This window comes from Aedes albopictus, chromosome 1 (assembly GCF_035046485.1).
Source record: "Aedes albopictus strain Foshan chromosome 1, AalbF5, whole genome shotgun sequence".
Taxonomy (NCBI): Eukaryota; Metazoa; Arthropoda; class Insecta; order Diptera; family Culicidae; genus Aedes; species Aedes albopictus.
In genome coordinates, this window is record NC_085136.1 from 332,493,981 (window position 1) to 332,511,411 (window position 17,431).

At 43.4% G+C, this 17,431-nt stretch overlaps 2 protein-coding genes across 2 annotated transcripts; one reads left to right on the forward strand and one right to left on the reverse strand.

The window, feature by feature from the left end:
* The first annotated feature begins 5,908 nt into the window (after window positions 1-5,908).
* LOC109413323 (zinc finger protein 318) lies at window positions 5,909-7,530 on the forward strand. Its single transcript, XM_019687041.3, has 2 exons — window positions 5,909-6,388; window positions 6,453-7,530. The coding sequence occupies exons 1-2, from the start codon at window positions 5,990-5,992 to the stop codon at window positions 7,395-7,397; spliced, it is 1,344 nt and encodes a 447-aa protein (XP_019542586.3). The 5' UTR covers window positions 5,909-5,989; the 3' UTR covers window positions 7,398-7,530.
* A 1,684-nt stretch (window positions 7,531-9,214) lies between these two features.
* On the reverse strand, window positions 9,215-11,019 carry LOC134287821 (galactose mutarotase-like). The gene is made up of 3 exons (XM_062850828.1): window positions 10,045-11,019; window positions 9,625-9,960; window positions 9,215-9,565 (listed from the first exon to the last, which is right to left on the reverse strand). Exons 1-3 carry the CDS (start codon window positions 10,762-10,764, stop codon window positions 9,308-9,310), a joined length of 1,314 nt encoding a protein of 437 aa, XP_062706812.1. The 5' UTR covers window positions 10,765-11,019; the 3' UTR covers window positions 9,215-9,307.
* Window positions 11,020-17,431: the final 6,412 nt, after the last annotated feature.

Genomic DNA, 17,431 nt, shown 5'->3' on the forward strand with positions numbered 1-17,431 from the left:
GATTTCGCTATTTGCCTTCTGATAATTATCGCGATAACTTTGCAGGTGGATAAAGTTGGATAGCGAAAATGAAAAGAGAGATTTCCAGTTTTCGGCTATCTTTGATCGGGGACAAACAGCAACGACCGATAAACATTTCTCACAGGAGAAGTAAAAACAGAAAAAATCGGTTGCCCGAAAAACGCCGTTTTTCGTCTCAATTTGCAGATAATTTCATTCCCTGGATATAAGAAATCAATCATTGCAGATACGCCCGTATGATACTAAGCGCGAGATATTTCGGCGAGTTCACGTTTTGATTTTCAAGCAGCTCCGATTTTTGAACCACCCTGTTCCCCAGCAGCTGTCAAATTTCAAAACAAGCGCCCAGCGGACGCTGGTAGTTTGTGTCGGTTTATTTTTAAGCGATTTTTACGATAAAATATTTATTAAAACAACTGAATTCCTCATTCGATTTGAGAACGTGGTAGCGCGTGGTTATCAAATCTGTTGGTGCGAGTTTTGGTGCATTAATTTTTGATAAATTTGGGATTGGTGTGAGCGAAAACTAGTTTTTTCCTGGCATACAGACTTTATTAAGTGACGCTTTAGTGAATTGTTGTGAATTATTCAGAGAAAAGGTTGGAAAACCAATCAAAAGTGATCGGAGAAGTTTCGGCGGATTCAAGATGGCGGAAGGAGGCGGAGGTGGCCAACCTCCGGATCCGGGAGCTGTAAGAAAAAACAAAATGGCGAACCCTAATCCAGGCAACAAGTCCACCACTGGAAACGACAACATGGAAGTAGAACGGGAAAAGTACCTGTACACGAGGAACGACTTCGCACCGTACCGTGTCTATGTGGAGTTGACGGACAAGAGCAAAAAAATCAACAAATTCACACTAGGTGCATGGCTGAGGAAATCGGAAAAATACCGCAGAAGCCTAACTGAGATGAAATATCTCGGCAGAAGCAAGATAATCGTTTTCATGAGCTACATGACGGCGGCTAACGCGATGGTAGATGACGAAAGTTTGAAGCAGGCAGGATACAGCGCATACGTGCCACGACACCTCGTGTGCATTTCCGGAGTACTAGCAGGCATTCCAACAGAGATTACGGAAGAGGAGATCCTGGGTGACATTGAGAGCCCAGCACCTGTAATGAGCGTGTTCCGATTGTCCCGATACGTCGATGGAGCCAAGCAACCGAGCAACAGGGTGAGTGTGACGTTCCGCACGAAATACCTACCGGAGAAGATCAGAGTTTTTGGAACAACCTGCAAAGTCAACCCGTTCATTCGGAAGGTGCAGTTCTGCTCGAACTGCCACAGATTCAACCACAAGGCGACGAACTGCAGAGGACGACAGCGGTGTGATCGATGTGCCCGAATCCATTTTCCGGAGGAGGAACAGTTTCGAAACTGCACGGAGGAAGTGAAGTGTTTCCATTGCCGATCTAGCAGCCACCGAACGACGGATCCAAACTGCCCCGAACGAATGCGACAAGCGAGCATAAATGCGATGATGGCCAAAAAGTGTTTGACGTACGTGGAAGCGCGGGAGCTCGTTGCTCCAGTTCCAGTACAGAATTCATACGATCTGCTGGCTAACTATGAAGAATTCCCGGTACTCAAAGAAAGCTACGCTAAAATGACAGCTGGACGATACACAAAGAGAACAGGACCGAACGAGGGAAACGCCACGACCGCGATAGACAGAAAACCTGCTCAAACGGAACGAGAAAGCGGAATGGGAAAAAGGATGCGACTAGACCGAAACATTGCAACAAGACCAGTGCAGTCAACTGAAAAACCAGAAAAATCGATCAATGGAACCGGACTGAAGAACACTGCTGCGGTAACCGAAAAGGAAAAATTGGAGACAGCAATTGCAGAAGCATACAAAAAGGCAGAAGAGAACGCCAACCGAAGCGCAATGACAAATGCAATGAGCTTCTATTCGGCCCTCATGCAAACCCCTGAAATAACCGAAATTGGTCGCGAAAAAATAAAAGAAATATCGAAAAAGTTTTTAAACATTGATGATGTTATACTATAAATGTAGTTCAGCTTCAATCACTAATTTTCTTTTCTTTTTACATTCACAGCAAACATGTCTAATAAACTCAACTTTGTGCAGTGCAATATACAAAGTGTCACCAAAAACAAAGATGAACTGCATCGCACATTGATAGACAAAAACTATGCTGCCGCTTTTTTATCTGAAACATGGACTCAAACATCGCAAGAATCTGGTAGTAAGTACAATATTGCAGGATATAACAAGTTTATTAATTCAAGATATGATAATTACGGAGGAAGTGCCATTTATTTACGAAAAGATTTAGCGTACATTGAACTTGATCCACCATTAGTATCTGACTTCACACAAATAGTAATAGTTAAGTTAGTTTGTTTAGATTTGGTTATGGTTTCGATCTATATTTCACCTCAAATTTCAAATAACAATTTAGATACAGATTTAAAATCCATTTTTCAAAATTTGACAAATTTCTCAAAAGTAATTGTAGCCGGTGATTTTAATGCACATTCCACAATCTGGGGTAATGATTTTCAAGACTCCAAAGGCGAAATTGTTCTGGACAATATAAATGGTAGCAATTTAATTCTTTTAAATGATCAATCTAAGACTTTTATTCCTATCCAAAACAATAGAAATCCCACAGCAATAGACTTAACTTTAGCAACCGCCAATATTTATAATTTTCTACACTGGAAAACAACAGACAATAGCATTGGTAGCCATCATTTACTAATTGAATTTACATTTGATAATAATACACAAATAATTCAACCAAAATTTGTCTACAATCACAAAAAAATTCGTGCAAAATTAGCTGAAGTTTTACCGGAGGATTTTAAATCAATTGAAGATTTGCAAAAAATAGTTCTTGATACCTTTAAACAGAATCAAAAGATTAGTAAATACACTCCGAAGTATTGGTGGTCAGCTGAAGTTGAGAAAGCTTGGCAGGAAAAAAATCTAGCTCGTTCTATTTTCAATAAAACTTCTAGTTTAGAGAATTTAATTGATTTGAAGAAAAAACAAGCCTTATTCAATAAACTAAAAAAAGATTCAAAGCAGAAACATTTTCAAAATTTTGTTAACAATATTAATCCTCAGATGAATTCTTCAGAGCTATGGCTTAAAATTAATAGGTTAACAGGAAAAAAAAGTAAAATACAAACTAATAACATAATTTACGAGAATGAAAATATGGCAAACAGTTTTCTAGAGAAACATTTTGGCTTGAACGACCCAATTAACTTAACAGATGAGCAATATACTATCAACTATAATTTGTTAACTATTGGAAAATTCAACAGTATTCTTAACACTAAGAAAAGAAAGTCTAGCCCTGGGGATGATAAAATTTCTTACGAACTCCTCAAGATTTTCAATGAAGAAACTAAAATCAATATTGTAAAATTATTAAATGCCATATGGAGAGATTGTTATCTCCCCATCTCATTAAAAACAATTACAATAGTAGCAATACCGAAACCAGGCAAAAATCAAAATACAATAGATGGTAAACGTCCAATTTCATTAGTACCGACTTTAACAAAAATCATGAATAGTGCTGTGTTAGAAAAAATCCAATCTTTCCTATATCATAATAATATATTACCTGACACTTCATTTGGTTTTCGCAAAAATTCATCTACAATTACATGTATTAATTATCTTGTTAACACAATTAAAGAAAATAAGAGACAAAACTATGTTACAGCTTGTATTTTTTTAGATTTGTCAAATGCTTTCAATGCAGTAGTTACCGATAAACTTGTTGGCATAATGCATAATAATTTCTTTCCAGCTGAAATTTCTTCATGGGTTTCGCAGTTTTTGAAAAATAGAAAAATAATTTTTAACACGAGAACCGGAAAAATTGAGAAGTTCGTAAGCAATGGTCTTCCTCAGGGAGACGTTTTGTCACCAACTTTATTTAATATTTATACATCGAATTTGCATAAAAATAAAGATACAGATGTAGTATTAGTACAATATGCAGATGATTTTGGTATTGTAGTAAGGGCTAAAAATTTAGAATGTTTAAATCATAAAATGCAAACTGTAGTTGATAACTTTTGCCATCAGATGGTTGAATTAAATTTTAAAATTAATCCCGATAAAACTAAAATAATACTTTTTCAGAACTCCAATAACTTACTCAATATAACAATCAATAATATAAATATTGAAAATGTTAGATGTCATTTGTATTTAGGTGTAACTTTAGATAAATACTTAAGCTTTGGAATTCATATTAAGAATACAAAATCTAAAATTGTTGATCGTTTAAATATGATTAAAGTTATTAATAGTTTAAAATTTGGCGCTCATCCTCAGACTATGATTACTATTTACAAGTCTATTTTCAGAAGTATTATTGAATATGGCTCTACAATTTTTAATAATAGTAAAAAAACAAATAGGAAAATTTTGGAAACAACTAATAACACATGCTTAAGAAAAATAACAGGTTGCACAAAAACTACCCCACTAAATTCATTAATGGCAATTAGTGCCCAACAGCCCATTGCATTAAGACATGAATATATAGCCTCTAAAGAAATAGCCAGGATAGTTCATCATAACAGCATAATTTTAAATCAATTAAATTCTCTACCTGTAGATGTTGACACTGACAAATTAACATATCTTGAAGGCATATTCGTTAAATACAGACATATTTTTGAAATGATTTCACCTTGTAAACCAATAGTTCTAAATGTACAAGATAGACTATTAGATATTTATTCAAGTTTAGATATGATCACTACCTCTAAAAAAAATACGAATCCCATGCAATTAAAACAGGCAGCTTTGTGTGTGATGAACGGTAAATTTCAAAATAGACCTAGAATTTTTACTGATGCCTCTAAAGATCAGAACACTTGTGGTATAGGTATATATAATGAGTATGCTAAATCAAGATATTTTTATAAATTACAAAACGAGACTAGTATAGCAACTGCTGAACTAATTGCAATTAGTGAAGCACTTAAAATTATAGAACAACAAGAATTAAATTTTGCAGTCATTTATACTGATTCCAGAACGGCGTGTTTAATTTTAGAAGAAGCTTTGATTTCACATTCGGCACCTCAGATAATAGTTGAAATTATAAATAGAGCAATATTTTGGAAAACTAGTATTCAGTGGATTCCTAGTCATGTTCAAATAGCAGGCAATGAAATTGCTGATTGTTTAGCGAAACATAGTTTGATCGAAAGCGTAACCAAAAATAATCAAATATTAATCAAAGATGCTTTTTGGAAGTTTAAACATATATTAATTGACAATAGTAATTTTTGGTATCAACAATATGCACAAGAAAAAGGGAAATTATTTTTTGAATTTCAGGATAAAATAGAAGCGAAAGCATGGTTTTTTGACAAACAATTATCAAACGAACAAACTAGACTACTCAATAGATTACTAACCGGACACAATTTTTCAAAATTTTGGAAGGCAAAAATGAAAATAGTACAGGATGAAAACTGTGATCTTTGTAATGAACCTGAAACTGGAGACCACGTTATATTGCACTGCCCAAAGTATGGGCGAATTAGATCTAATTTTACTTTTGATTGCAAATTCAGAAACCTTTTAGAGCTTTTCAAAACTAAAAACTTAGATTTTTTTATAGAAGTCACTGAATTTTTAAAAATGATTAAAGTTGAACTGTAATAATTTACGCGAAATCGAAGTAGGAAAAAAAAGAAAAAGCAAAATGTATTTATACGGTTATTTTGGGGAACACGAAAAAGAATGAGTCGCATCAAGCCTAAAAACGAAATGGTAAAGAGATAGCAGGGCATTATAGTCTTGGCAACTACGCCCTTAAATATGCTGTCATCAACTCGACGGCATCAGAGAGGAAGAAGAAGAAGAAGAACTGAATTCCTACAAAGAAAAAACTGAAAATAGTTTGTGTGATTGAAATAAGTGATTGTAGTTGGAACCCCACCCAGTGAACAATGGGTGGCTGCCGGTGCACCTTCCGGCAGTGTGACAACAGCACCAGTAGCAAGCCGGGAATGCATTTTTTCCACTTTCCCATCCGGGACTGGCCGCGGTTGGAAATATGGGCCCGAAACGCCAACAAGCCCGATTTCCCCGAATTGCCGTTAAGTAAGCTTAAGAACAAAGTCGTCTGCCAGGATCACTTTGAGAACCGGATGTTCATGAACTATCTCAAGGAAGGGCTGGTTAAGACGGCCGTTCCGGCGCTGGAGATTTTGGAGGACGGGTCCGTTTTGAACGTGGAGACCAATCAGGTGAGCGAGCGGGAAGAGTGGCTCATACCGGAGAAGGACGATGCCGCTGGGGATTCGATGGAGCCTCCGATGGAACAACCGGAAACCACCCGGATGGAGGTGAGTTGAAGAATTGCGATTTTGATGTGGGAAAATTTTCTTATGCATAATTTTCTTTTTTCAGATACAATTTGTAGATTCAGAGCATGAGGAGTTCAACATAACTCCGGTCGTAAGCCCACCGCCTACACCGAAAATCCTCAACAAAACTTCCGAAGCGGTGCCAGTGAGAGTGTCCAGAAACACCGATGAAGCAAATAAGACAATTCTACGTACACCTTCAACCAATGTCGTTTTGCGTAAAGTTTTTGTCAAACGGAAGCGCAAACCTTCATCGGAAGATTCTCCGAGCAAATCGAAAATGCAGATTGTTTCCGTTCAACGACTTACAAAGGTCTCCCCGAAGGAAGAAGCCTTCGCTCAGGAGGAAGCTCCCTCGGCGGCCACTCCATCATCGTCAACAGATGTAGCACAGGAAACACCCGTTCCGGAAAACCCGGTTCAACCGTCTAGCACTCCGTCAGCAGTTCTTTCTCCTCCTCCAGTTCCTGCAGCTCCTCCTGCTCCAGTAATGCCAACCATCAAGATCATCACCGATCCGGCCTACATTGAGAAATTAAACCAAACGTCGGCCCAAATTGCCGAGGTGAAGCAACTTCTCACCGATGTCCTGAACAAACCTGTTCCGGAGCCGAAGGTGATAACCGTTCCGGTTCCAACACCGGTTCCTGCCCCTGCCCAACCTCAACAACCCCCTGCAAAACAGGACGACGAAACCTGCCCGAAGATGGAGAAGGGCGGCCCCCACATGAACAAGGTCCAGCTCTTCAACGGAGTCAAACGGTATCTGAATCCGACGATGGTGGCCCTGCTGCGGATGGAGCTGTTTGCCGGCGCACCGGAACGGCAGTACAAGGCGGACGAGAAAACGTTGGCCGTCGAGTTGGTCAACCTGGGGGAGAACGTCTATGGGCACTTTCTGGACGAGTTCCGGTTTCGACTGCCGGCCAAGAAGGACGCTCTCAAGTGGAAGGAGGAAGCCCTGGACGATGACGATGATGCTTCGTGAAGGGCGTGGGGTAAGTAGTGGATACATATATTTTTTTGCTATTACTGTCGCATATCGTGACAGGACCTTTTTTTATCGGTCATTTTATTTTATCAATATTGGTAAACGAATAAATTTCGGTTTCAAAGTGAAAGATTTCTAATGGTTTGCTGGCGTAAGGATAATCTCACCTTTTCCAGTTTGAACATGATTGCTCAGGTATCAGAAGGCCGGCTTCAGAGGCATATCATCCTCCATTTGGGACATTTGGGCCATCGCCATACGTATAAGCCTATTTCATCATTTACCTGAGGGACAATTGGACAAGGGATGGGAATTAAAAAAGGGAAAGGTCATAAAATCGGAAGGGGTACCCTAGAAGAGGGAATGAACGCATAAGCGCAACGAGAGCTCATAGCCCATACCACAACGGGTTGATTCAATGCCCTGAAAAGGACACTGTTAAACGCATAAGCGTGAAGAGAGCCTAGCCCTAGCTCATTGGAGGTAGCTTGTGACATCATGCGACTTTTAATATGACATTGAAAGGCACGTCATTGAAAGCATCCTCAATATTCAAGAAATGACCCAAGCAAAAACTACGTTTGAGCGAGTACTTTCTTGAAAACGTATACAACTTTGTGTAAAAGAGTCGCTGTGGACATCCCAAATTGGGAGGCATGTGAGTTCACATGAAAAGGCATGTCAGCCAGACGAACATCACAGATGCGATAATCGACAAAGCGTTTCAAACATTTCAAAAAGAACGAGGTAACCAGATAAATCTGGAACTCATTCCTTCTCTATACAACGCACTCACCCTTTCGGGATAAACCCCCTTTGCTCCTGGAGATTTGAAGTAAGCAGAGCTTTTAAGTGCCCACTAAGTCGATTCTATAGCTACAATTCTCGGGCGGAAGCTAGAGATTTGTAACTATACAAAAGACTGGTTTATCCGACGATATTTTGAACTTGAACAGAAGTAGGTTTATGAAGCGAGAAGTAGGTTTGAGATTTTATCAAGAACTCATCAGACCTCCAAATATACCGCTGACAACGGCCATGAAATATGCCTTTTATTGATGGACTCAATTAGATTTTTCTTCAGGGTTTCTTTCAAAAAATTAAATAGAAAGAAAGTCCACTTAAGATTCCGTAAACATATTTATAACAATAAGGGAAAATCCTTAAAAAATCATCCAGGAATTCAGCGAACGGAGAAATACTGCAATGATAATTTCTCCAAGAATTAATCCATATATTTCTTATGGAATTACTCCTGGGAATCCAGAAATTCCTTGATCATCGTTAGGACTTTTGCTCTCTTAGCTCAACGGCGCTCTGACTTCTCGGTGGCAGGTCTTAACATCAACGTCGACTAGACCAAATCGTTGGATGTATACACAGTCAATCTTTCCAGCTTTACGGTAGCTGAACAAGCACTGGAAACTGTTGAAAGCTTCCAATATCTTCTTCTTGTTACGTAGGTAGTATTCTATGAGCACTTCTACAGTTATTAACTGAGGGTTTCCTCTGCCAATGACCATTTTTGCATGTGTATATCGTGTGGCAGGCACGAAACTACTTTACGCTCAAGGAAGGCAAGGCCCGACCGGAAATTGAACCCGTCACCCTCAGCATGGTCATGCCTTTACAACTGTGGCTATAGGGTTCATGCGGGTGTCGATTGTAAGAGAGCTGAAACAGCGCACTGCTCAAATTCGTTTTGCCCAGCCAATTGTTAGAACACAAAGAAGTCATAGAAATATGTAACACAGATTGATATCAAACGCGACCTATTGGATTGTGAGACATCACTTCCAAAACTAGTAGGCATATTTCCGAATATCATCTAAGCATTTATCACCCTAAAAAGTATACAAAAATTTACATAAAATTCCGTTACCAACCAAACTGCTCTTCAAATCACATCAGTTCTCCTCAAACAGGCCAAACTTGTAGACCACTTCGTGCTCGTAGGTTTCCCCGGGGACCAGCACCGAGTTCGGAAAGTTGGCATGGTTGACCGCATCGGGGAAATTTTGCGTCTCCAGACAGAACGCACCGTGCTTGAAGTACTTGGCACCGCCCTTGCCCCTGATGGGCAGATCGGTGGCCATCGCAGGCACCACCGGTTCCAGGTGCGTCAGCTCGTAATAGTCCCCGGCGTTGATCGGTCTCGGGCGGATCTGTTCAGATGAGATGTTAAGATCATTGTGGAATTACTGAATCTTCTGAGATAACTCACATTCCGGTTAGGATCCGGCATGAAGTTGCTGGTGTACAGCTGAACGCCCGGTTGATCGGTGTAGACCTCCAGCGTGCGTCCCGAGTGAGGATGAACGACCCTGGCGATAAAAGTCATCCCCTGTTCGGTACCCTTGGTGATGCAGAAATTGTTATCGTAACCTTCGCCGGGTGCCCGGGACATGGCCGGACCAAGTTCCCGAGGGATTCGGAGATCGTACGGCGTTCCACCGACGCACAGGAATTTACCCGTTGGAATCGAGTCCTCGTCCGTTTCCGTAATGCGGTCGGCGTTCAAGGAAATGATATGACGGTAGACTTCCTCATGTCCGGTGTTCTAGAAGTGATTTGAAGATGATTTCTAGTCACACTGTAATACAAGGGAACAGGTGGTCCCACCGCATTCCATATATCAACTTACATGACCCGCCAGATTGAAGTATGAATGGTTCGTCAGATTGATCGGCGTAGGCTTATTGGAAACCGCCCGAAATTTGACCATCAACCGATTGTCGTTCTTCAGTTCGTACGTTACCGACGCCAGGACCGTCCCCGGATAGCCTTCATGGCCGTCCTTGTTCGTGTGGCTCAGCGTGACCACCGTTCCCTCCACATGCGACGTCCAATTGAACTTATCGAATCCAATTTTCCCTCCGTGCAGCTGATGACGCCCCTCCCAGTTCTTCGTGACCTCGTACACCACCCCATCGATGGTGAACCGACCTTCCCCGATGCGGTTGGCAACCCTGCCTACCGTGGCACCAAAGTACGGGTTATTCGCACCCCGATAGCCCAGAATGTTATCGAATCCAAGGACCACATCGTCAACCGCACCGTTCTTGCCCGGAACCTTGATCGACGTGATGATGGCCCCGTAGGAAATCACCTGCACCGACATCCCGCTCTCGTTCGTCCAGGTGAACCGTTTCACCGGTTGCACTTCATCAGTAAGCGGATCCTTCACCGTTCCGAATCCGTCCACCGTGAGGGTGACCGATTGGGCCTCCGATTGGTGCGATCCGTCCATCGTTCGCACCGTTACCGATTCAGACTTGCTTCCTCCAGCACTCACGTACGAACTTTGAACGGATGAGGACGCGGGCTCCCCACAAGATTGACCGGAACCGACGCCACTACTCATGATTTGTTTTTATTTGCCGACGAATAATAAACTAGAACAACTGCTTGATGCAGACAGAGCGCGCACTTGACAGCTTCCAGCTGATAACACTTTCTACGAGGAATGCAAAATGTCACGTTTCACACGCTTCTTCCAGTGAGCACTAGATTGCCGGAACAAAGTGCCGAATACATCGAAAGATCAAAGTTGAAGACGGAGAATAAAGTAGGCTTACTGTTACTGTAGCCACGAGTGCTACTCGCGAAATGAGTCGAACTGGTTGTCGTTTGAGGACTTTTATCAGGAGAAATTTCAACCACAATGCATGCATATTGTGCTGTATCTACTATCACTATCTCTAGACCTATATGACTGGCGATAGGTAGGTTATTTAACGGATAGATAACAGTGTGGTCGCGGGTCATTGTAATCGTTTATAGCAAAACAATCTGTTTTCTGCACGAATGTCATGAATGTTTTGGGTGTAACGTACGACTCTTTAGAATCACTTATCTCAAGTAAACATGATCTGGATATACCAAATCATAGCTACAAACGCCTAGTTGAACGATATCGAAATTTATTTTGATTGAACTAGCTCAAATCTAGCTCAAAAAAGCTTCGCCTAAACCATTAGTGTGGTTGTCTGTCTGTCTGTCTGTCTGTCTGTCTGTCTGTCTGTCTGTCTGTCTGTCTGTCTGTCTGTCTGTCTGTCTGTCTGTCTGTCTGTCTGTCTGTCTGTCTGTCTGTCTGTCTGTCTGTCTGTCTGTCTGTCTGTCTGTCTGTCTGTCTGTCTGTCTGTCTGTCTGTCTGTCTGTCTGTCTGTCTGTCTGTCTGTCTGTCTGTCTGTCTGTCTGTCTGTCTGTCTGTCTGTCTGTCTGTCTGTCTGTCTGTCTGTCTGTCTGTCTGTCTGTCTGTCTGTCTGTCTGTCTGTCTGTCTGTCTGTCTGTCTGTCTGTCTGTCTGTCTGTCTGTCTGTCTGTCTGTCTGTCTGTCTGTCTGTCTGTCTGTCTGTCTGTCTGTCTGTCTGTCTGTCTGTCTGTCTGTCTGTCTGTCTGTCTGTCTGTCTGTCTGTCTGTCTGTCTGTCTGTCTGTCTGTCTGTCTGTCTGTCTGTCTGTCTGTCTGTCTGTCTGTCTGTCTGTCTGTCTGTCTGTCTGTCTGTCTGTCTGTCTGTCTGTCTGTCTGTCTGTCTGTCTGTCTGTCTGTCTGTCTGTCTGTCTGTCTGTCTGTCTGTCTGTCTGTCTGTCTGTCTGTCTGTCTGTCTGTCTGTCTGTCTGTCTGTCTGTCTGTCTGTCTGTCTGTCTGTCTGTCTGTCTGTCTGTCTGTCTGTCTGTCTGTCTGTCTGTCTGTCTGTCTGTCTGTCTGTCTGTCTGTCTGTCTGTCTGTCTGTCTGTCTGTCTGTCTGTCTGTCTGTCTGTCTGTCTGTCTGTCTGTCTGTCTGTCTGTCTGTCTGTCTGTCTGTCTGTCTGTCTGTCTGTCTGTCTGTCTGTCTGTCTGTCTGTCTGTCTGTCTGTCTGTCTGTCTGTCTGTCTGTCTGTCTGTCTGTCTGTCTGTCTGTCTGTCTGTCTGTCTGTCTGTCTGTCTGTCTGTCTGTCTGTCTGTCTGTCTGTCTGTCTGTCTGTCTGTCTGTCTGTCTGTCTGTCTGTCTGTCTGTCTGTCTGTCTGTCTGTCTGTCTGTCTGTCTGTCTGTCTGTCTGTCTGTCTGTCTGTCTGTCTGTCTGTCTGTCTGTCTGTCTGTCTGTCTGTCTGTCTGTCTGTCTGTCTGTCTGTCTGTCTGTCTGTCTGTCTGTCTGTCTGTCTGTCTGTCTGTCTGTCTGTCTGTCTGTCTGTCTGTCTGTCTGTCTGTCTGTCTGTCTGTCTGTCTGTCTGTCTGTCTGTCTGTCTGTCTGTCTGTCTGTCTGTCTGTCTGTCTGTCTGTCTGTCTGTCTGTCTGTCTGTCTGTCTGTCTGTCTGTCTGTCTGTCTGTCTGTCTGTCTGTCTGTCTGTCTGTCTGTCTGTCTGTCTGTCTGTCTGTCTGTCTGTCTGTCTGTCTGTCTGTCTGTCTGTCTGTCTGTCTGTCTGTCTGTCTGTCTGTCTGTCTGTCTGTCTGTCTGTCTGTCTGTCTGTCTGTCTGTCTGTCTGTCTGTCTGTCTGTCTGTCTGTCTGTCTGTCTGTCTGTCTGTCTGTCTGTCTGTCTGTCTGTCTGTCTGTCTGTCTGTCTGTCTGTCTGTCTGTCTGTCTGTCTGTCTGTCTGTCTGTCTGTCTGTCTGTCTGTCTGTCTGTCTGTCTGTCTGTCTGTCTGTCTGTCTGTCTGTCTGTCTGTCTGTCTGTCTGTCTGTCTGTCTGTCTGTCTGTCTGTCTGTCTGTCTGTCTGTCTGTCTGTCTGTCTGTCTGTCTGTCTGTCTGTCTGTCTGTCTGTCTGTCTGTCTGTCTGTCTGTCTGTCTGTCTGTCTGTCTGTCTGTCTGTCTGTCTGTCTGTCTGTCTGTCTGTCTGTCTGTCTGTCTGTCTGTCTGTCTGTCTGTCTGTCTGTCTGTCTGTCTGTCTGTCTGTCTGTCTGTCTGTCTGTCTGTCTGTCTGTCTGTCTGTCTGTCTGTCTGTCTGTCTGTCTGTCTGTCTGTCTGTCTGTCTGTCTGTCTGTCTGTCTGTCTGTCTGTCTGTCTGTCTGTCTGTCTGTCTGTCTGTCTGTCTGTCTGTCTGTCTGTCTGTCTGTCTGTCTGTCTGTCTGTCTGTCTGTCTGTCTGTCTGTCTGTCTGTCTGTCTGTCTGTCTGTCTGTCTGTCTGTCTGTCTGTCTGTCTGTCTGTCTGTCTGTTTGTCTGCGACAAGTCACTCGAAGGTACAGAAGTTGTATACTCATAACGGTATAATTTTCGCGATTGACACAGTCATTCTCCGCTAACTCCACATCCCAATCGTTACATTTTCTGTGGACCCCTTTCGTGTGATTAGCTTTAGCGGCAAGACCCACCATGAGCCATGCCAATACATTTATCACGAGTATGCAACAAAGTTGCACACATGTCCTTTGATTTATTTGCGACAGAAGAAAGCTGTTCGCAAAACGATGCATTTCACACATTGCATATTCCAGCAATGCTTTCGACATATTGTTTCGCTTGCTACGATCTAGATTTGGATCTTGTATGCAACGAAGCCTACACTGATGCTGTGCAGGTGAACTGCGTCCAGCAGTCTCGAATCGAGACTCTCGATCGCCTCATCGACATGAAAGAGAACAGTGCCGATTCTTCTCCAGCAGCGGCCTACTGCGATTCACGTGGCGTGCAGAGTGGCGCTAGCCTAGAGGTGCAAATTGACACGCATATGTTTGTTCTTCGGCTTCGAAATGATTATAATGGCGATGATGGGTCGGTCGCTCGATCGAGGCTTTTGATTCGCGCGATACCTATGGTGTTTACTTGGCGCTTTAGCGCTCTATTCGAAATGTGTTTATTTGCGGGGAAACGTGGTTATTAGCTGTAGGTAATTTCTCGCTAATTTTTCGGGTTTGTTTAACGATCGTTTTATGATCGTTAGGAAACGATGTTTGAATGCAAAACAACTGCTGTTCTAGCTTATACGGACCAGTGCAGCGCTTGGTGAGAATCGTGAACTGGGACTTAAACTTTTAATGGCAGATTGGTGATTTGTAATTGTTGGCGATCATAGTAATCGGTGAATAGCTGACGTTACCCTAGATGTAATTTTTTCTTGTTATTCGTTTCCCAACTCTCAACCAATACGGAAGTTACCTAATAAAGATCGTTACCTGTAGTTAACCCTCAAGCTCTATTACTAAAAGGTTATGGGCGATTCACGAAAAGAAGCGGTATACGGCATTCCCCAGTTTGCGGGTACCGGGTACGAGAATTGGAAATTCCGGGTTGAAAAGTTTCTCAAGTCCGTCGGCCTGTTGGAAGTCCTGACCAAGGAAGCCCCAGCAGCTGCAGCAGAATTAGCAAAATTCAATGAACAGGACTGTAAGGCAGCGAATCTGATCATCTCATTTATCCACGACGACATGCTGGACCTCATCCGGGAGAAGGACACGGCGAAGGAAATTTGGAGCACTCTTGAAAACGTCTACGCCAAGAAGTCAGTTTCATCCCAAACATTGGTCAGAAAGCAACTTGCGAAGCTGAAGATGTCTGAAGGAACGTCCGTTCGGGAGCATCTCAAGATCTTTGACGATTTGATTCGACAATTGAAGTCTGCCGGAGCCAAATTAGAAGAATCCGACATGGTGTCCCAGTTATTCGTGACCCTCCCAGAATCCTACGACCCACTAGTAACCGCACTGGAGAATTTCGGCGATGGCAAGTTAACGTTGGACGTGGTACGTGAACGGCTTTTGGCTGAAGAACTGAAGAAGAGCGATCGAATGTTGGACACTCACAAGGAGAAGCCTGCGGCGTTTGCTGGTAACAAGCAGAAGATGCGCAAGTTTGCTGGCAAATGCAATCGTTGCCACAAGAAAGGGCATATGGCAAAGGACTGCCGAGTGAAGCTACAAGCTGAAGCCAACGTAGCCAGTGGTGGAAAAGCCGTAGCGTTCATGGTCGGTAGGAGTGTGGCGACAGAAGCGGTCCAGAGGAAAATCGTGCTTAAACTCGACTCAGGAGCCAGTGATCACCTCGTCAACGAGAAGAATTGCTTCAAGAATCTCGTGAAGTTGAACCGGCCGATCGTAATCAACGTTGCAAAGGACAATGAATCGATAGAAGCGTGGCACAAAGGAACGATTACTGGAGTCAACAACTTGGGAGTGCAAGTAACCATCAATGACGTGCTGTACGTACCAGATCTGCGAGCAAACCTTCTTTCGGTGAAGAAACTGGCTAGAGCGGACATCAAGGTAACGTTTGGGAGAAACGCAGCGAAGATGGAACATGAAGCTGAAGTGATCGCGATCTGTCCGATACGCGGAGACTTCTACGAGCTTGACGTCTACTATGAACAAGGTTCCGCTTTTATCTGTCAAGTCGAGGACGCAAATCTCTGGCACCGCAGATTGGGACATCTGGGAAGCGCTAATTTGAAGACCCTGGCTGGTATGGTAACCGGCATGCCGAAGCAATCCGACGAACTAGCACTCTGTGAACCTTGTGTATTTGCCAAACTATGCAGGGAACCGTTCAAAGGTACACGTGTCCGAGCAGCAAGACCATTGGAACTCATCCACTCGGATGTATGCGGCCCAATAACACCGGCTGCATGGGATGGTTCGCGCTACTTTGTTACCTTTATAGACGACTATTCTCATTTCGCAATGGTGTACATGCTGAAAAGGAAATCCGAAGTATTCGAAAAATTCCGGAACTACGAAGCAATGGCGACTGCGGCAACAAGTTTGAAGATTTCAAAAATGACAGTAGACCAAGGCCGTGAGTATTGTTCGAAGCTTCAGGAAGATTTTTACGCGTCCAAAGGGATTCAAGTTGAACCGACTGCGGCATACACTCCACAGCAAAATGGAGTCTCCGAAAGATTCAACAGGACAATAATCGAGAAGGTCCGGGCTATGCTGACAGAGTCTCAAGTTCCAAGAAACCTGTGGAATGAAGCGGTCCTGGCTGCAACATATTTGTTAAATAGAAGCCCCACAAGTGCCTTGAAGGATCAAGTAACTCCGGTGGAACTTTGGACAAATCAGAAGCCAAACCTCTCGAAGCTGCGAGTATTTGGAAGTAAAGCGTTCGCCTGGATTCCGTCTCAGCTGCGGAAGAAATTGGATTCGAAATGTCGAGAAGCGATAATGGTCGGATATGCACCAAGTGGTTACCGCCTGCGGAACATCGAGAAAAGGCAGTTATTCGTCGCAAGAGATGTGAAATTCAACGAAAATTGTTTTCCGTTCGCTGGAGTACACGATGAACAGTCAGTCGTTCCGTTGGTGTTCGTGCCATATGACCTGGAAGTACATGGAACTCGAAATCTCCAAAGCTCCGAACAAGAGGGGGAACGTCCTGCTCGTGCTATTGAAGTCGTTGAACAAGCTGAGGATGTCGAACCTGTGGAAGAACCCAATACATCTATGGAGGGAGGTCCTGATGGTGAACCGGAATGCAGCAGCACACAAGCGCTCCCTTCGCATTCAGAACATGGTTCCAATCATGATGAAGAATCCATGAGGCGCAGCGAACGGGAGCGCAGACCTCCGGATAGTACTGGTTCATCATGCAAGGATCGTCCTGGCGTGGCTTCTATGCGGTTCCTGTTTTCGGATCCACCCCAAACGTTTCAAGATGTGTCTGGACGCCCTGACGAGGATCACTGGATGAAAGCGATTGAAGAAGAACTGATGTCTCTGAAAACAAACAAGGTCTGGCGGTTCGTTGAATGTCCATGTGATGTCACTCCATTGAAGTCGAAGTGGATCTTCCGTGTTAAAGAGGACGCGAATGGAAAACCTGTTCGGTACAAAGCCCGTTTAGTCGCGAAAGGGTTCCTGCAGCAGGCTGGAGTGGACTATGGAGAAACCTACGCACCAGTCGCAAAGTTGGCAACCATCCGTACAGTATTGGCAGTGGCTGTTTATAAGAAGCTACATGTCCACCAGCTCGATGTGAAAACGGCGTTTCTGTATGGCGACCTGAAAGAAGACGTTTACCTTGCTGTCCCGGATGGAGTGTTGGCCAAATCAAATGTTGTCTGCAAATTAGAGAAGTCATTATACGGACTGAAGCAAAGCCCCAGATGTTGGAATGAAA

Excerpts from the sequence above, each read along its gene's own strand:
- LOC134287821 (XM_062850828.1), bottom strand. The coding sequence starts at position 10,764 with ATGAGTAGTGGCGTCGGTTCCGGTCAATCTTGTGGGGAGCCCGCGTCC. Across the intron at positions 9,961-10,044 it reads ACTTCAATCTGGCGGGTCAT|AACACCGGACATGAGGAAGT; the intron begins GTAAGTTGATAT and ends AATCACTTCTAG. Across the intron at positions 9,566-9,624 it reads TGCCGGATCCTAACCGGAAT|ATCCGCCCGAGACCGATCAA; the intron begins GTGAGTTATCTC and ends TCATCTGAACAG.
- LOC109413323 (XM_019687041.3), top strand. The coding sequence starts at position 5,990 with ATGGGTGGCTGCCGGTGCACCTTCCGGCAGTGTGACAACAGCACCAGT. Across the intron at positions 6,389-6,452 it reads CGGAAACCACCCGGATGGAG|ATACAATTTGTAGATTCAGA; the intron begins GTGAGTTGAAGA and ends TTCTTTTTTCAG.